Source organism: Mesoplodon mirus (assembly GCF_964341445.2).
Source record: "Mesoplodon mirus genome assembly, chromosome: 2".
Classification (NCBI taxonomy): domain Eukaryota; kingdom Metazoa; phylum Chordata; class Mammalia; order Artiodactyla; family Ziphiidae; genus Mesoplodon; species Mesoplodon mirus.
In genome coordinates, this window is record NC_138977.1 from 26,486,065 (window position 1) to 26,506,689 (window position 20,625).

At 39.6% G+C, this 20,625-nt stretch overlaps 1 protein-coding gene across 3 annotated transcripts in view; it reads left to right on the forward strand.

The window, feature by feature from the left end:
- FAM13A (family with sequence similarity 13 member A) overlaps nucleotides 1-20,625 on the forward strand; it is a 329,977-nt gene that overhangs the window by 268,676 nt on the left and 40,676 nt on the right. For all 3 annotated transcript variants that reach the window (XM_082611404.1, XM_082611405.1, XM_082611406.1), the window contains 3 exons: nucleotides 3,621-3,810; nucleotides 15,185-15,261; nucleotides 15,639-15,681. In XM_082611404.1, the coding sequence (XP_082467530.1) occupies nucleotides 3,621-3,810; nucleotides 15,185-15,261; nucleotides 15,639-15,681 (310 nt within the window). The remainder of the gene's footprint in view (nucleotides 1-3,620; nucleotides 3,811-15,184; nucleotides 15,262-15,638; nucleotides 15,682-20,625) is intronic.

The window sequence follows — 20,625 nt, forward strand, 5'->3', positions numbered from 1 at the left end:
GTGGGGCTGGGAAAACTCGACAGCTACATGTAAAAGAATGAAATTAGAACACTCCCTAACACCATACACAAAAATAAACTCAAAATGGATTAAAGACCTAAATGTAAAGCCAGATATTGTAAAACTCTTAGAGGAAAATATAGGCAAAATACTCTCTGACATAAATCACAGCAAGGTCTTTTTCCATCCACTGCCTGGAGTAATGAAAACAAAAATAAACAAATGGGACCTAATGAAACTTAAAAGCTTTTGCACAGCAAAGGAAACCATAAACAAGATGAAAAGACAACCCTCAGAATGGGAGAAAATATTTTCAAATGAAGCAACTGACAAAGGATTAATCTCCAAAATATACAAACAGCTTATGAAGCTCAATATCAAAAAAACAACCCAATCAAAAAAATGGGTGGAAGACCTAAATAGATATTTCTCCAAAGAAGACATACAAATGGCCAAGAGACACATAAAAAGCTGCTTGACATCACTAATTATTAGAGAAATGCAAATCAAAACTACAATGAGGTATCACCTCACACCGGTCAGAATGGCCATCATCAAAAATTCTACAAACAGTAAGTGCTGGAGGGGGTGTGGAGAAAAGGGAACCCTCTTGCACTGCTGGTGGGAGCATAAATTGATACAGCCACTATGGAGAACAGTATGGAGGTTCCTTAAAAAGCTAAAAATAGAACTACCATATGACCCAGCAATCCCACTACTGGGCATATACAGAGAGAAAACCATAGTTCAAAAAGTCACATGTACCCCAGTGTTCATTGAAGCACTATTTACAATAGCCAGGACATGGAAGCAACCTAAATGTTCATCAACAGAGGAATGGATAAAGAAGATGTGGTACATATATACAATGGAATATTACTCAGCCATTAAAAGGAACAAAACTGGGTACTTTGTAGAGACAGGGATAGACCTAGAGACTGTCATACAGAGTGAAGTAAGTCAGAAAGAGAAAAACAAACATCATACACTAACACGTATATGTGAGATCTTAAAAAATGATATAGATAGTCTTATTTGCAAAGCAGAAATAGAGATACAGACATAGAGAGCAGACATATGGATACCAAGGGGGAAGAGGGGGGTGGGATGAATTGGGAGATGGGGATTGACATATATACAATATTGATACTATGTATAAAATAGATAACTAATGAGAACCTACTGTAGAGCACAGGAACCTGTACTCAATGCTCTGTGGTGACCTGAATGGGAAGGAAATCCAAAAAAGAGGGGATATATGTATATATATAGCTGATTCACTTTGCTGTACAGTAGAACCATTGTAAAGCAGCTATACTCCAATAAAAACTTTTTTTAAAAAAGTGAACAAGGGCTAGACAGGGAGAGAAATATGAAACACAGAGTAACCACTCCTGCAGAACGTTAATTACCTCCTCAGAGGCCCTGTCTCTAAATACAGTCACATTGGTGGTAGGACTTCAACATATGAATTTGGGGGGAATACAATTTAGTCCATGACAACTTTCAAATCTAAAAACTCCTCCATTAAAAAATTACAATTGGATTTATACCCCGGGAGTTAGGGAAAATATGAAGAGAAAGAAGAAGACAAATTTAAATAGTAAAACAAATGATTGTGAATTTGAGACCAAACTCATCTAGGCATCCACAGAAGGCACTGCTCCCAGTGCAGGGAGGGAGAGATTTAAGCGTGTGTGTATATGTGCCGGCATGTGAGTCCTTATCAACTTTTCCTCATGTCTTCAATTATTTTATACTTAGGATATTTCTTATAAATGTTACATACATCTTTTATATAATTTTACTAAATCTACATATTTGTACATTAAAAGTTGTATAAAATAAGACTAAATTAAATATGGAGTATTAAAAATCACCAAAGATAGTATAACTTTGAAAATATTATGATAATATTTAATTCATAATGTTGCCTCCATGATAGCCTGTCTAAGACAGGATATGAATTTAAATTGCAGAATAAATATTTAATGTTATCTTTCACTTGGGGATATGATTGAACTGAAAATATGGTCAGGAAAATATAGTAAAATATGGTCATCTATTTTTACTCTTTGGAGCTCATTTATTTCAAGATAACAGCTTTGGGTGTTTAGGGAGATACCTTTATATATTTTTCTTAAATTGAAGTATAGTTGATTTACAATGTTGTATTAATTTCTGCTGTACAGCAAAGTGACTCAGTTACACACATATATATATTCTTTTTTGCATTCTTTTCCATTATGGTTTATATGAAGATGTTGAATATAGTTCCCAGTGCTATACAGTAGGACCTTGTTGTTTATCCATTCTATGTGTATTAGTTTGCATCTACTAACCCCAAACTCCCAGTCCATCCCTCACCTCCCCCTGTCTCCCTTGGCAACCGCAAGTCTGTTCTCTATGTCTGTGAGTCTGTTTCTGTTTTGTAGGTAGGTTCATTAGTGCCATATTTTAGATTCCATATATAAGTGATATCATATGGTATTTGTCTTTCTCTTTCTAACTTACTTCACTTAGTATGAAAACCTCTAGCTGCAGGGAGATACCTTTAAGGTCACACCATGAGGGAGTGTATAAAGTCTCATTCATTTGTACCTGACCAAGCCATGATGCTGCACTGATGATTTAATTTGTTCTGTGATGTAGTAAAGGGTAAACATTTTGGTAAGTAATTTAATTTTGTGAAAACCTCTTAAAAGGGAATGTTAGGGCTTCCCTGGTGGCGCAGTAGTTGAGAGTCCGCCTGCCGATGCAGGGGACACGGATTCATGCCCCGGTCCGGGAAGATCCCACATGCCGTGGAGCGGCTGGGCCCGTGAGCCATGGCCGCTGAGCCTGCGCGTCCGGAGCCTGTGCTCCGCAACGGGAGAGGCCACAACAGTGAGAGGCCCGCGTACCGCAAAAAAAAAGGGAATGTTAAGATACTTAAGGAAAACTATTTCAAGAGCATTAAATGAATTAAATTCTATAATTAAAATGTCTAAAACTAAGTCATGAAGGAACTCTAGTTATAAGCTTACATCCAGAAACTTGTACTGGAAAATAATGAATCCATGTTTCAGTTAAAATGCTTTGTATTCCATAGTTTTTATTATACTATTTCTACCAAGATTATCTAATGCAGTCAGATTTAGGTATTAATGCATTTCTACTGTGCTAAAATGTCTTTCACAATTGGGAGAATCAGTGTTCCATTCTGGAGAAAAAGACAGATTTCCTTTTCAGATTTTTCTTCATACATTATATTACTTTATAAGATGTGTGTGTGTGTGTGTGTATTTATATAAAACCTATGAATTATGTGAAATGTCTTTGTAAGTTTGCACTATTCTCCTGATTTGAATACAGATTACTTTTGGTACAAATACAAAAGGTGTTCATTGGTAGAAACATAGCCCTTGCCAATTTGCCTCTGGGAATGATTTCTCTTTTAATGTGATATATTTGGCACCAAGTGGTCTCAGGAGTAGCACTCTGCTCAGATTTTGATCAAAGATGCAACCTGGAATTTCTAAGCACTCTTCTGACTTTCTGTGTGATGCAGTGGCAATGTCATTTAAATGTCCCTTTTACCTTTTAAAGTAAAATTAAGCTAAATCTTTTTTCAATTCAAGGGGACTTATCAACAAAGAAAATATTCCTTCTGGGCTCAACAACCTTGATGAATGTATTTTGAATGTTCATCATGAAGTGGAAAAATTACATGAAAATACTTCTGGTTATATTGGAGAAAGGGGCAAACCGAAACGTCAGAAATCCAGTTCCAGACTTTCTGAGCTCGGTGAACACCAAGATAGTCTTGTGGTAAGTGCATACTTCCGTACAATTTTTACTTGTGGCCAGTTAGGGAATATCACACCTCTTTTCCTTGCTTTGTAAAAAATATCAGTGTGGAGTTTCACAGAATTATAGAGCATGAGTTCTGAAAAAGACCTTAAGAGCTACTAAGTATACACACGTCTTTCTTTTTGATAAATATAAGAATCAAGTCCAAGGTAGATTACATTTTGCCAAAGGAACAAGGGGCAACACATGCCTCGGTTTCCATGTTATTGAAATAGGTCTGAGTTTCCTCTCATTCTTTTGAGCATTTTTAAATTTTATTTTTGGAATAAAATTGTCAAAGCAGTTTTCCTTATACTCCCCCATTTTATTTGTTCCTGTCTATATGAATATGTAAAAAAAATTAATGATTGAACTTAAAGTGAGGTGAAAGAAGAATACATACAGGAAGAGGATCAACTGTCTTTGTGTTCAGAAATTTAATTTCAAAGCTGTACACTATAAATAGTTTTTTTCCTCTATTCCTCAGAAACAAAAAAATTAATCTCCTACATGGTTACCTCAGACCTGAACTCTGGATCGTTAATTTGATACATAAGTTATTGCAGGTGGTTTTAGTCAATAACTAAATATTTATGCAGTTTAACTATAAATATATGTCATCCTTTTTTGTGTATGCTTCAGTTTCTCTGAAAAGTGAGAACAAAAGTCTGTCTTCTAATTCCCTATAGTTTGAAGAAATTTAACCCAAAAAAAACCTGAAGATGAATTTTATAATATAACATGAACTAGCGTCCCTAATAAAAATCGGTAATAGGTAATACCCATTCTTAAAATGTGTAAAGCCTCTGTTCTGCTTTATCTCTGAGCAGTTTTTACCTCCATGCTGGGTTTTCTGTAAATTTAGCAAAACTTATGGGCCACTCATTTTCCCATTGTCAATTTCTGCATGTGCTCAGAGAAGATTCCCAATTTTATTCCCTAAATAAAATATGCATAAATACAAATCTGGGGAAAACATGTTTATTCCATTTTCTTCCAAATGTCTTGATACCCTGTTTCTAGAAATAAATTGATCACTAGAATGGACAGAGACAGTCATCCACCTCAGACCCGTGTCTGACACAGTTCTCCCAATACAGAATGTAAGCTTTGGAGCCATTGCACATTAAATGGTTTTTAACACTAATTTAATTCTTATTTGGGGGAAAAGTAACATTTTTAATAAACTAAATGATACTAACTCCATTAGCTCTTTATTTGGCCCATGATTTGTTTATCTGCTGAAGAGAATTACAGTGACTAAAAGTCTGACACTTGGCTTCTCAGAGAAGAATGTGCTTCTCTGAATCCCTTTTAAAATGAACTTAACTCATCAATATTTTTTTTCCACCAGGAATAGTATCTTAATTAGCTAGGTGGTAATAGCTAATAGAAGTGGGAAGGTACATTTATTCCTTAGAATATGTGTGTGATTGCTAAAACTGTGGACATCGTCTTTGTTTAAAAACAGTTAGAGGAGAGAGCCTAATTCCATTGTGGTCTTTTTTCTGTGAAAGGGTTTGTCTCCACCTTAGCTGCCAGTTTCTGCATTCCAGGATTATGCAGGTCACATGTTAACATAAGTGAGCTAGGTGGACCGTGTCTTTGTTGCAATGAATAATTTAAAACCCTGCCAACACAACTGAGACAGAAGCAAAACTTCCTCATCTGTGAAGTGAGGGTATTCTCAAAGATCTTTTCTGACTCTCATATTCCATTAATTTTAAATCTCATCTTCACAGGTCACCACAAAGCAAAGAGCCAGGGCACATAACAATGACTAGGATTTAGACTAGTTTTGAAGGTGCAGTTGTGCATCTTAACTTCCCACTTACTTTTAACCTTCTATTTTTACTTTACCCCACTCTCCTCCAAAACCTTCTCCCACTTCAAGTTCTTTATACACTGACTAAACTTTTGTTTCTGTAGCTGGAAAAACATACATAATTATATGCCTTCTGTGTGCCAGGAAATATTTCAGAATCTAGGGATACAGCTGTGAGACAAGCAAAAATCACTGCCCTCACGGAGCCTACATTCCAGTAGGGGAAACAGACAAAATCAAGATAAAAAAAAGTAAACCATACAATATATTAGATAGTGATAACTATTAAGCAAGAAATAAAGCAAGAAATGAGGATAGGAATTGTGAGAGGGCAGGGGATACAATTTTAAAGAGAGTGGTCAGAGGAGACTCCCAAGAATTTGACACTTGAGTGTAAAGACCTAGAGGAAGTAAGGAAACAAGCCATACTATCACAGCAGGTTGCAGAGACCCCGAGACAGTCACTCATCTGGAATGTTCAAGAAACCACAAAGATACTGTTAGTGTTAGAAGAGAATGAGGAAAGTGAAAGAGGTAGTTGGAGGGGCGAGAGAACAGATTAAGTAGGGCCTCCTAGATTATTGTTAAGGACTCTGCCTTTACTCCAGGTGAGATGAGAGTCCATGTGAGGGTTCCAGGTAGACCAGTGATGTGACTTACTGAAATTTGGTTTGACTGCTGTGTTGAAAGTAGACAGTAAGCAGGCAAGGGCAAGAAGCAGGAAAACCCGTTAGGAAACTCTTGCAATAATCTAGGTTTGCGCTGATGATGGTGTGAACGAAGGTGATACCAGAGCCAGCACGTGTTGCCTTGCAGGCTGCCCAGTGCAGTACTCTAGGGGGCGTTGCTCATATTGACTAACATGTGCATGGGTCCTCCTGGAGTCGTGTATTGCAGTAGTCACGAGGTGATAGGTGGATTCTGGATCTATTTCTGAACATAGAATTGACAGGATTTCCTGACATTACATAACTGTGGGGTGTGAAAGTAACAGAGGAGTCAAAGATGCCTCCGAGGTTTTTGGCAACTAGAAGATTTGTGTGGCTAGTTTACCGAGATGGAGAAGACAGAAGTTTGGGTGATGACGTCGTGGTTCAGTGTTGGACATGTTAAGGTTAAGCTGCCCATCAAATATCTAAGAGGAAACAGCAGGAAAGCAGCTGGATTTCTGCGAGTTTAGGGAGGGTATCCTGGCTGGAGGTGCATCGTGGGAGCCAGCAGCAGATAGAGGCTATCTGAAGTCAGTGTACTGGATGAGATGAGCGAGGGAGCGAGGATGGACGGAAAAGGGAAGTGGCCGCAGGGACCGTGAGCCCTGAGGCATACGATCGTGTAAAGGATGGGGAGATGACGAGGTCCCAGTAGAGGAGACTCAAGAAGGAGACCCCAGGGGCTTCCCTGGTGGCGCAGTGGTTGAGAGTCTGCCTGCCAACGCAGGGGGCACGGGTTCGTGCCCTGGTCTGGGAAGATCCCACATGCCGCGGAGCGGCTGGGCCCGTGAGCCATGGCCGCTGAGCCTGCGCGTCCGGAGCCTGTGCTCCGCAACGGGAGAGGCCACAGCAGTGAGAGGCCCGCATACCGCAAAAAAAAAAAAAAAAGAAAGAAAGAAAAAGGAGACCCCAGCAAAGTAGAAAAAAATGAAGTGTGTTTGGTGTCCTGGATGCCAAGCGAACCACGTATCTCGAGTTGGAGAGAAAGTCAGATGATTGGCCGAGTAGAAGACCGAGAGCTTAGCCGCTGGAATGACCAAGCTGGAGGTCACTCAGTAACAGCAGTGTTGATGGAGACATGGGAGCAAACCATCTTCCAGAGAAAATGAGAAGAGAGCGACTGAAGAGTTTGAGTGATAATATCACAGTGATCTCACCAGCCCACAGCACAGCCACAGTGACCTAAAAAAGCATCTTGCAAATGTGGAATCTCTAAAGTGAGAACTGTCTGCGTACTTTCCCTTATCCTTTTTCCTCTCGGGGCTGCCATGACCGGCAGAGACTAAGAGACTACAGATAATTCAGAGCTCAGAAACTAGCGAGTGGCATTCGAGCGCTCTGCCTTATCTCTAATTGTGGCCACGGTCCCAACCTTCTCCTCTCTCCTTGCACTGCCAACGCACACCTGTGCTCTTCAGCCTTTCTCAGAAGGAAACCTCGCCCCCTGGTTTGTTTTGAAGAGCTAAGAGGGCCAGCTTGTGTTTCAGCAGTTCCCTCACTCATGCTTCAGAATTTCTCTAGATCGCCACCCATTTTATTTTCTCACCTGCTCAAGTGATGAAGTGGTTTTTCTAAATTCTAAGGTTAACTTGAAGGTTAAGTATCCTTGGAAATTCTGTTTTCTACATCCATCTCCCCACCCCATGTACGTGTACAAACACATACACAAACTCACTCACTCACTCATACAGACACTTTTCATTGCTTCTTCTCCCCTGGCTTATTTCTGTCAGCCTAGAAAATGTCTCTGTCTCTAAAAACATTCTTTCTAGGGCACAATTTAACAGTTTGAATCAAAAGCTGTAACTCAGTCATGCAGTGTATCTAATAATCCTACCTCAGCCAGCCTGCTCTAGAGACATCATTGTAAATATGGAAAAGACTGTAAGTATTCATTTGCTCACCACCTGAGTATCTGTAATCATGGAAAATTAGAAGCAGTTTAAATGTTCAAAAGTAGGAGACCAGATAAGTAACATTTGTATGTCAATTCAATAAAATATTATGCATTGAATAAAAATTACGGTTCTGAAGACTATGTAATAAAGTGAAAAATGTTTAGCAAGGTGTATTTTAAGTGCTTTGTATATCTTATCAATTTTAATCCTCCAATAATCCATAAGGTAGTTATTATTATTTTTAATATTCTAAACATGTGGAGAATGAGGCACAGGAGATTAAACAGCTGCCCAAGGTCACACATAAGTGGTGGAGCTCAGATTCCACGATACTCTCCCTCAACATTAAAAGTAGGTTATGGCGCTTCCCTGGTGGCGCAGTGGTTGAGAGTCCGCCTACTGATGCAGGGGACATGGGTTCGTGCCCTGGTCTGGGAAGATCCCACATGCCACGGAGCGGCTGGGCCCGTGAGCCATGGCCGCAGGACCTGCGCGTCCAGAGCCTGTGCTCCGCAACGGGAGGGGCCCCAACAGTGAGAGGCCCGCGTAACGCAAAAAAAAAAAAAAAAAAAAAAAAATTTGAAGAATCTGCATTTCCAGTTCTTTCCACACTTGCTCTTCAACCCCTGTAATCTGAATTCTACCCCTCTAAAGACCTCTCTAAGAAACCACTTTCTCTGTGTCACTGGGTGGACATGTGGTTGGAACTGGTCTTTTAAGACCGCTGTGCTGTTGTCCGCTTGGTCCTTGACCTCCCGAAGTCCTTGTGGTGCTTGATACTCTTATTTTCTCAGAACTCTTCCTCCCTTGGCCTCCAGGATGTTGACCTCTCTTTGTCCTCTTACCTCAATGACTGTATTCTTCTTTACTGTGTCCTCTACCGGCTGATCTTCAGCAGAACATGCTTAGATGTAAATGTTATGCAGATAATTGCCTTATATCTCTTTTCCATCAGCACTTCACATGAGAGCTTCTCTAATTCCATGCTGTCCGGTGTCACCTCTCTACAGATGACTTAGAAATCAACATTTAGGCGATGCTCTCTGCAGCTCACCTTAGATAGTCCTCCCAAGTCAACACGTGAAGATCAAACTCATCTTCTTTTCCTCATTGGTCTCTTTTCACTCAGTATACCAATCTGATTTCATCAGATCATCATCTTCTTAGTCATTTTTGAAGTCCTTTCCTTTTCCTTACTCCCAGTCTTTCTTCCAACTTTTCAGTCATACGTCAGATTTCGTTGACTGCTTTAAACATATGTCCCCCTTTTCCCTTTGTATTGCCATCGCATAGCTGAGGCCCTTTTTGTAACTCTTCTGGAATATCAGGACAGCCACCCAGCCTATTTTCACTCCTCCACTCTCCCCTCTGTCCCCCTCCCAACCATTTTTTCTGTTGCTGAGGAACAATAATTTACCTAATGCAGAAAGTTTCAGCTCATGTTTTTAATGCAGTATAACTCAGCAAGAACTCCTGTCCAAAACTACATGACAGTGATTCTCTGAGTGGTGTCAATATAATGTAAAAAACCCCGCCATTTGAACCACTGATTTAAAAGTTGTCATTCCTTCCATCATACAACCATTAACTATATGACAAGCACTGTTTTAGGCACTAAAGACAAAATGGTGACCAAACCAGACACACTGTCTGCCATCCTGAAGTTTATATTCTCGAAGGATGAGGCAGATAAGAAACAAGTCAACGTATAGTCAGATGGCAGGACATGCTGTGGAGAGAAGTGAAGCAGGATAAATAAGATGGGAAATGGATGGGAGGTTACGGGTTGCCATTGCATGGGTTGAGTCCTCAGATCAGGCCACACTGAGAACGGTGCTTGTGCGGGAACCTGGACGAGGTGAGAAAGTGAGCCATCAGGATATCTGGGGAGAGACCATCCAGGTGGAGGGAGAGCAGCCCTAGCCTTTTGAGGATGCGCACGAGGCTCCCATGGTTGGAGCAGAGGTGAGGAAGGAGTGTTGCAGGAGATGACGTCAGAGGCGTAGCAAGGGGCCCGATCCCTTAAGGCTTTGTAGCCGTCTTTAGATCTTGAGCATTTACCTTGAGTGAGATGAGGAACCGTTCAAAGATTAAAGAGAAAAAAAGTCATTTTCTGAAGTACCTTTGGAAAGGGTCCCTCTGGCAGCTGTATGGCCCAAGGGTGCTGAGGGCTATTCAGATAGCACCCATCTTAAAAATGAAGATAATATTAACAGTGTAACAAACTACAGTTGGAGCAGTAACCAAAATACATCAGTCACAGTGGCAAGGACCGGTGTCTGTCCAGTTCCCCATCCACCATTGTACGCCAGTGCCCAGCATAGCTCAGTGCTCACAAAAAATGAGTTAAAAAAAAGGGAGTGAATGAATGGTTGCCGTATAGCTTAGAGTAACTTGGGTAACAAAAAGGCCCAAAATGCAACGCCTTGAACACCGTAAAAGTTCTTTCTCCCATGACAATCTAAAGCAGTTTAGGGCTCAGGAGAAGAGTTAGAACACTTGCTACACGCGATGTTTCAGGGACCCAGGCCAACTGCCTCTCTGCCGTCTTCAGCAAGTAGCTTCCAGGGCACTCGTGGTTTTCATCTCCATTCCAGCTCACAAGGGGAGAGAATACGTGAGTGTCAAGGCATGAACCTGGTGAGGCAGGTTATTAGCCAGGCCTGGAAAACACGCATACCTGAGTGGTATGCGTGTTTTCTCACAGCCTGTCGGAGAGAAGTCAGTCACGTGGCCCCGTCTACCTGCCAGAGGGGCTGTGGATGCGCTGTCGCTGGGCATGTGGCTCCTGCATTGCTGTGCAAGAAAGGTGGACCGGACTTGGGTGGACAGCTAGCCAGTTCTTCCATAGGTGTCCTCTTACAGTACCAGGAATTCTTTCTGAATATGGATTAATTTATGCAGTTTTAAGCATAATAAAACATAAAACAGAAGGATACAAAAAGAAATTCAAATTTGCCATTGATCCTTTGTTAATGAGAATATATCACATACCTTCTCTCAGAGCTCAAGGTTAGAATAATGAACTTGTTTTGACTAACAGTGTTCCATGCAGCCTTCAGACTGAGCTGTTTGTATACTGAGAGAAGGCATTTTTTTGAGTGTCCTCTCTGAAGGCTTTGTCAGCATTTTATAGTTTTAGAAGACAAATTTGTTTTTGCTCCAAGTGTTTTCAAGTGCTTCAGTGGTCAAACAAGTTTTGAGCCGAGCTGTCAATGCCAAAACAGAGATGGGGCCAGGGGAAAAAATTGAAAGTAAATCCCACAGTCTAAAGCTAATTTTTTCAAAGCTTTTGCTCTTTATAGATTTGAGGTCATTTTTATAATTGAGGAGAGTGGTTCTTAAAATTCAGTTTCTTCTGACACCCAGAAATGGTCCAAGTAAATTATATCATAGAAAATCTGTATGTTTTGAAAGTCACTGGTAGGCCTTCTATGAGGCAGAACTAGGCTTTATCTGTCTTTTATTAATGCAATTCTAAGAGCAATTTTATCAAATTCTACATAAAGACGTAATCTGTTCTTTACTATTTCCTATTACCTTTAAAAGATCCTAACTTTAGAAGACTAATTAAAATTAAGTTAATGCAATAAGGCATTATTTTTAATAAGAATTGTATTACTTCAACTTTAATAAATGAAAACATCAATGAACTACTCTTTTACCACACCTGGAGAAGTGTTTGGGACATAAAACAGTTTAAAACCTTCAAAAGGCATGGAGTCGGTGTTTCTCTTAAGACCAACGCTGTTAACAACTACAGAGCGTTTGAAAGTCCAGTAGCATACTTCTCTTACAATGGAAGCTTTCTACATTTCAGCCAATATTTTGACCTGTACGTTCCATTTTCCCCTTCCCCCCATCTCAGTGAAGTGGGGAAATGGCTGATGTATTTCTTAACCTTCCCTCCCTAAACCCTTAGGCAAAGGATGCAAGTTAGAATCTATAAAATGCTTTGCACCCATGGTCATAGGTACTTTTGTTACTCTACTCTTGGATCTTCACTGCCTTTATTATTTTCCTTCTGAAAAAATTAGGGCAGGTTGCCAGTTGTAACACATTCTTCACAGATTCCTGTTTCCCAAAGGTATAGGGGCAACCCAACTACCTTAGCAAAGGAACACGGTGTACTTGCATGCTGCTTTGGTGAAAGCAGACTATGAATATTCACTAGCCTCAGTCATGTGGAGGACAACTTGAAAACTGGAATTATTTTAAAGCTTTAGAGAGGAATACTGAACAATATTGAAAGTCACCCTTTGTCACTTACATGTATTAAAAACTCAGGCCCTTGGAGAGTTGTAAAACACACAGATCAAACATTTTTTTAAAAGTTGGGGGGGGCGGGCGAGGGAGTTGAAGTTACTTTACTACTTGTTTTCACCCTGGAAATCAGCTAAAATTTCTCACATTTCACACCTGCTTTTCGCAGAGCTTTTTATTGTAAAACATAGCTATCTTTTTTCTATAATTCTCAAAACCTATATTGCTTAAATCTTGGTTCTTTCTGTTTTGGAAAAAAATCAGTCTTCTAACATTTTTCTAACTGAAGTATCTTTAAATTTATATAATAATATTATGGTTTATTTTTTTCTTCTTTCTTTCTGAATATTTTTTAGCCTCAACCTGAAGGTTTTTATTTCTGCTGAAATAGTCATTTGTTTTCACTGTAATTATAAATGTATTTCATTGACAGTGTTTTAACGTGATCTGAAGGTAGAGGGTTGTGCTTCCCCTAGGAATTCATGTTTCAGAGCATCAGGAAAACCTAATGCTATTGCACTAGATCTTACACTAAAGATTTTGATAATCTATTGAAGATTACCAGTGAAAACAAAGATTCTTTGTCATAGATAAATCCCTCTTTATCAGGAAGATCACATGCAGGTAAAAAGAGCAACTATGCTTTGGCTTAATGAGAGCCATTTTAGAGAGGCCTCTTCTAACTCAAACTTTGGAGGTATAAAAATGTAAGTATAATTGAATGTGGTTATAATTTTTTTAATTTCTCAGATCCATTCTAAAATTATCTAACTGTAAATTATCTAAACATGTAAATTGGTGTGCAGTAATGGCAGACACAATCACTGTCTTACTAGTTCCTAGAACATCATCTTAACTGTGGGCAAATAGCAGCAAAATATTTCCTTGGAGATTTCACAGTTTTAGAAGTCAGAATAACATCAACAACAACAGCTACTATTCATTAAAAGTACAAGGTATTATTTTAATGCTTTACATGTATTATCTCATTTAATCCTTATGACCACCCTATGTTAAGTATCGTTGCCATCCCCCTTTTCCAGATGAGGAAACTGAGAGTCAGGGAGGGTCTTAGAGTTGGTAAATGGTGGAGCTAAGATTCCAACCGAAACATTCTGGCTCCAAAGCCATCATTATAGCTGTTATGGTATGCTGTCTCCCTTTGTTTTGATTCTTGGTGGAGCCTAGGGTTTTTGTTTGTTTTTTGTGGCTGTGTTGGGTCTTTGTTGCTATGTGCGGGCTTCCTCTAGTTGCGGCGAGCGGGGGCTACTCTCCGTTGCGGTGCGCGGGCTTCTCATTGCGGTGGCTTCTCTTGTTGCGGAGCACGGGCTCTAGGCACACAGGCTTCAGTAGCTGTGGTGCGCAGGCTCAGTAGTTGTGGCTCGCGGGCTCTAGAGCACAGGCTCAGTAGTTGTGGCGCATGGGTTTAGTTGCTCTGCAGCATGTGGGATCTTCCTGGACCAGGGATCGAACCCGTGTCCCCTGCATTGGCAGGCGGATTCTTAACCACTGCACCACCAGGGAAGTCCCGAGCCTAGGGTTTTAAACTTTAAGAATTCCAGACAGGTTGGCCACACCACCATATATGGAAAATATTTATCCATTTACCAAGCCAAAGATTAGTTATCCACTGTAATTATATGCTTATTTTGTGAAGACTTTTGTATATGTCAATTTCATGGGATCATTGTGAACCTTAATCAGATATACTTTCCAATGGGCTTTTCATAAGGAGAGATTATAAACATGTAGATGAATACATGTTGCTTCACTATGTGTTCTTTATTTTGATAACACAGAATACATGGATTGTGCTTAATGGTCTTTTAATGCAGATATGAATCTTTGAGTTCCATGAAATTCGGTTCCAAATCTCCAAGGCAGCTCTGTATTTGGGTCTACCGAATGTAAACGAGCTCTTGTTTGCATATTTGTAATCTTCCTGCATGGGGACGGCTTACTTTGTGCTCAGTCACCTGAGTTGTATTTAGAAACTGTTGGCCGTTTTTACAGAGGCAGTCAGAAAACCTTACAAATATACCTCCTGATAAGCATTAAGCCCTCTTGGTCAGCCTGAAATACACGCTATTTGAAGTAAGTTTCGTGTTTATATTTTCTGTCCATCTTGGCTAATATAAAGATTAACATTAAATATCACAGAAAGAAAGGTTCTCAAGTTAACTCTATGTCTTTTTATGGATATTTTATAGCTTAGATATAAGCTACATATTACCCCAGATCATATTGTCAATATACACTGTAAAGATGTTAAATAGACAATGAATGCTACATTGGCTTCTGATTACATTAGAGGTCAGATTCCTCAAGTCTAGTTCTAATGCCACCCTGGTATTCTGAGAGTCTGGGTTTTGTTTATGTTTAGCTATAAAATGTGGATAATAATTAACAATGTTATAGGCCACAATGACCATTTCTATGCTGCTATCAGATATCTTTGTTAATGGAATGGTAAAGTTCAGCATATAATTTTATGCCAGCAGTGTCTAATAAACTGTCATAACTTTAAAGATAGGACTCTGATGACTAGAAGTAATATCTGCTTGTTATCCGATGTTTCTATTTTAAACAAAGGAAGGTCTGTTGTTGCATACGTCTTACCATTCCTACTGGGCAACAAATGGTTTGTTTTATTACAGAATATGGAAAGTCTCAATCCCACACCATCTCATGAAAGGATTGGACCTGATGATGTTGAACTGATGTCCGATGGAAGGTAATTTTAGAGTTTTCTCCTTACACTGTTTATAAGAATGTGAATAGACTTTTTTTTTTCATTTAGTGCAATGTGCATTGTAAGAACTAAAAAGAGTAGAATTAAAGGACTACATGTTTACCAACAGTATTTTATAGCGAGGAAAATGTTTAAATGGAAGAATCTACCATGGTGCTGTTAAAGGCAGATAACCGTATTCCTGTTTTGTGTTGTTTCTAGTTTTGTTTCATTTTGATTCTTTTTTTTGTTTTGTTTTTGAATTTCATAAGAATTTTATTTAGAGCTACTGAGCTTCTAAAATAAATGAAATCATAATTTCAATGAATGAAAAGCATTGTTATAAAACTTTATGACATTTTATGATATTTTGTTTGTAGCAAAGAAAATGAAAAGGACTGCAGACAGACCCAGCATTTTGAGGTGAGTAGCTAACAAGTAAGATTTTGACTGTGACAGGTCTGTTCCTACATTCTTGAGAGTCAGTGTGAAGTATTATTAGCTTATCAATAAGGGGTGATGACATTCAGTGCCGGGATTGTGATGGGTGAGAAAGACAAATGCCAAGACGTGAAGATTCCTTGAGAAATCATAAGAACTCCACTCTTTTGCTTTTTAAATTCTTTCATTTTGCTTATGAAGATAAACTTTAACAGCATGGAGATTTCTCCTTAGGTTTTCCATAAAATAAGACAAAACAAATACCAAAGCTACTAGTTTTATTTGCCAGGATTTCATGCAGTTTTTAAGTGATTAAAATAAATCGTGAATTTTAGTGGATTTGTCAAAGAGATGATCTCATTCATTTTCAAATTAACATAAAATCAGTTCAAGTTATTAAATCCAATTCACTTTCTGAGTTTTGTGTCTTGTTTTAAGTAGACAACAGAGAAAAAATATCTAACTCCCTTCTGTGGTCTATATCTTAACGTTCCGGTGACTTTCCTGGCTTCCCTGTTGTCCTCTGGGGGCATTGCCTTGCTGACCCAAGTATTTGGTTTCCTTTGCTCCCGACGCTGGCTTCCATTCAGTGTGCTGAGCCTCATTTTTCATTCATGCATGTGTATGTAATCCAGTACTTCCAAATGCTTCCAACTGCGCCTTCAATCTTATTATCAGCTTTCTTTTTGGCAAGAATTAAAGCGTTTCTCAACCCGTTCTTGGGTTCTGACTCTTGATATATTAATTATACATAGAACTTCCCCTCTAACCCAGTGATTGTTCATCTTTTTTGGACACTAACCTAACTCACTGATGGGTTTATTCAGTAATATATATTGAGTCCTACTATGTGCAGGTAATGTGCCAGGAGCTGGGATTTAATAACAGCTGCAGTTCCTACCTCCGTAAAGTTTTCCAGTCTAGCAAAGTAAGAATTCAAAAGCTATGGACCCCCTTCTTAGAAAAATGCCCACTCATGTAGAATTTGGCATAAAATTGCTAGAAATGAATGGCCACCTGACACCCCGCCTCCGCAGTGTCCTAGATGCCTCGTATCTCCTCTGTGCAGTTTCTCACGTGCACTCCTTCATTAACCCAGCCAGACGAAGGGAAGAGAGGCTGCTGCCTTTTGACTTGACAGCTTCTGAGCCACTGCTTTCGTCTCTTATTTCCAACTCCTTTACACTTCCTTCCTTGAGACCCAGGCAACAAGCAGACCTTCTTTCCTTGTCTCTAGTCACCTTTCTTCAGAGCACAGCGTCCCCGTGATAGTGTTGTTTTAGTTTCCTTCTGTTTCCTCCTTCCTCTGCTCACAGCAAGCACCTACTCGTCATGCCACTGAACCTTATTTTAAAGAAAATGGCTTTACCAGCCTCCTAGAGAGGTCTTCTCAGCTACTTCCTTTTAAGCCTCTTACCCTTTAGGAGATAAAAGGGTAGATAGCAGCCTTTGTGGATGAACTACGTAACTAACTCAGAAATTCCAAGTGGCACCCAAACAAAATGCGTGCTGAACTCCATTTACCTTGGTGTTTTTGTGGACGGCTCCCACAGCAGAGGATGCATCACGGGGAAGGAATCTCAAGTCTTTCTTCCATGGGCCAGGATCTATTCTTAACTTGTGTCACGCATGTGCATTTACCAATCAGCACCTAGCCCACTGTTGGCACTCCTGAAGCACTCACTAGTAATCATCACTGTAATCATGGTAATTTCAGCTAGGAGATAAAATTAGGCAGTGAGTTAAAATCCAGACTAAGCTCTCTGTGTCATCTTTCTTTCACAACTGCACCGAAGGAGGGAAAAAAGACATCACTCCACAAGATTAGGATTGTGTTTCTACTTGTGACGGCATGTGTCTCCTTCACTCAAAGAAATATATTTTATTACTAATGAAGGACTGTGAAAAGATGTCTTCCATTTTTAAACCTCTTTCCCTTGTTTACAGTCTATCATAATTTCCTACTTGTTAATATATGGAGCACTTTCTAGAACTTATACAACCCGAATAGTTAATCTGGTTTTCTGATAATATCGCACTAATTCCTAAATTTCAGAGATGGAAAGGAAGTCTGGAGGTTGGTTACCCCTAGTAGAATTCTGTCTGTTATTTTTTTCAAGTCTCCTATAGCATCCGATTGAGATGCTGAAATTTACATGCCCACTGTGAATGGATACGATAATGTTTCCAATTTCATTTTCCATTAAGGCAGATTTTGTCCTCATTAATATTGCCCTTGAAGTTTTTCCTTATAAACGCCCAGACTCATATACGATAACACAGCAGATGACAGCTATTGGAGAAAGGTGCTTGGTCTTTCTTCTTTCACTGGTGTTTTCATCAGAATGAGGAACACTAACCTTCAGCTTCACAGGTGCTCCTCCGAGGGATACACAGGCAGAGAGGGGCTGGCTTAGAGTCTGCTGCTCAAAGGCAAATGCAGGAACAGCTGTGACTTTATTTTTTAAATAATCATTCTGCGGCCCTAAGTGTGTTTTTGTTTGAAGGCACATATTGAAACGTACACATGGGCCTGTACTTCGTTGCATGTCTTTTTACTTTCTTTTAATTATACAATTCATCTTATCCAAAAAACAGAGTCTGCTGAGGTCTCGGATGGTCAGTGAGAGTTATCCATTTCTATGTCATCTGAATTTCTTAATGTGGTTTGCATTAAACTTTGTTTAGTGACACATTGGCGATGGGGAAAAATGTTAGAGTCACTTCAAAATGTCAAAAATTTAAGTATGATCTCTTCAGCTGAGTTTTGGAAAGGCTGACATTTTAATAAAATACCGTTTGGGCTGGATGAAATAGGATAACATGTGCAAGAGCTTAAGCCCCCTGTTCCCTGAGCATGTGGAGTTCAAAGACTTGTTTGTTTTTAAACTCATTTGACAACTGGAAGTATCCAGGAGAGAGCTTGTCCTTAAAACTAGCAATTTCTAGATTCTGGAATATAACACTGAAAAAGTTTCAGAGTTCAGTTTACAGTGGAGCGTATACTTTATGCTTCAATTTGATTCCTTTCAATAAGTTATTTTCTATTGTGGAAATATTTTAGGCCTCCGTATAAAATCCAGAATAGTAAAATTATAACCTTGTACTTAATCTTTTTGTGAAAAAAGCAAAACATGTAAAAATTATTAAGTACATGGATGGGTATTACAGTACCTGGAAGAGGTCATTGTAGTCAGAAGTTTAAGGTTAATGAAGTGTTAAATTCTTTCAAGATATTTTTACATTCTTTATGCTTTCTAAGCCTACTGCTTAAAAGAGCTTAGAAGCATACCTTTGATAACAAACAGGACATTCATAATAAACAAAAGACTATTTCCCTTTTTCTTATCCTGCTTCAAAAAAAAAAAAGTGAGGAGAGAAGATAAGACTTTCTAATCAAGCGTAAGAATTAATATTAATTGTCACAAGAGCTTACGTGCAGGCTTTTATTTGCCCTGAGAAGGGTTTGAGGTACATTCTGAAATATCCCTATCAACAAGTGGTTATGAAATGGATGACTCTGTTATTTCAGCTTCACCGTATATCATGGAAGCTTTGGGATTTGTTACTGGCTTTCATATCAGAACCAGAAAAAATTTAAAAGCTCTATTTGTGTAGATCCGTTTCCAATTCCATCCAGTCTTGAGAGGCTCCAGAAGCTTCATGATTCAGATGAATTTGGGGAATTTGTTATGTTCATTTTCCTTTATTGTCAAGCCAAACAGTAAATGTTTATACTTCCATGTGGCCCTTCTGTTAACTCTGTGTGGTTCCTTCCTGTGCACACTGCCTTGTGCAGGGCACTGATATTGCCCTGCCCCGCTCTGGGGAGCTAGTAGTTACACTGCTTTTCCAAATCCTGTGTAGGGAGGGAGAAGGGGTCGAACAAAACTTCACCAGCGATTTGATGCCAGGGAAAGAGCAGGATCAATAAAGTCAGGATAGAAAAAGCCGGGCCCAGCCAGACAGGGACAAGTCTTAACAGGGATCAGGTGGATGGACCAGTAGTTAATGGTTCCTTTACCTGAATGTGAAATGTCACGTGCGGCCCCAGGCAAAATGAGCTCTCTCTTATTTGCTCCCTAGCACCCTGTGTTTTTCTTCTATAACATGCATGTGACTTGGCACTTATGTGATCAGTGCATCCCTGCCACACCAAATCCCCTATCTTGTTAATCCCTTTAATTCCAGTACCTAGCACCTAGTACATGTTCAATAAACACTTGCCCAATGAATGAATGGGAAGGGGAGGTAGCGTATAAATGGAATTAGCATTTCTTCTACAGTTATTACGGGCTAGCTGTTTTTTTTGTTTTGTTTTGTTTTTTCGGGCTAGCTGTTTTTTGTTTTTTGTTTTTTTCCGGTACGTGGGCCTCTCACTGCTGTGGCCTCTCCCGTTGCGGAGCACAGGCTCTGGACGCACAGGCCCAGTGGCCATGGCTCACAGGCCCAGCCGCTCCGCGGCACGCAGGATCCTCCCGGACCGGGGCACGAACCCATGTCCCCTGCGTCGGCAGGCGGACTCCCATCCACTGCGCCACCAGGGAAGCCCCATGGGCTAGCTGTTTTTATGCTACATGTTTTGCACTTAATCTTCACAACTTTATGAAGTTTTGTTCCTGTATGAGAGAAATAGAATCTCAAGTACAAAGAAGTTTACTCATTGAAGATCTTGCAACTGGTCACCTGTATTTGAACTCCAGTCTCTTACTCTAAAACCCATATCTCACGTACCATATTGTCTCTCCGAAGAGCCAGTCCCTCAGTTTATTTCATGACATGAATATTTAGCATGTTTCCGTATGGTACCACATTTTGGACAAGGGTTTAGCGTGTGACATCACAGCACAAGGATCTCTGAGTTGATAAGTGTGAAATGAATGTATTTACCCTGATTTAACTGAAGATACAATTTGTGTAAACAAC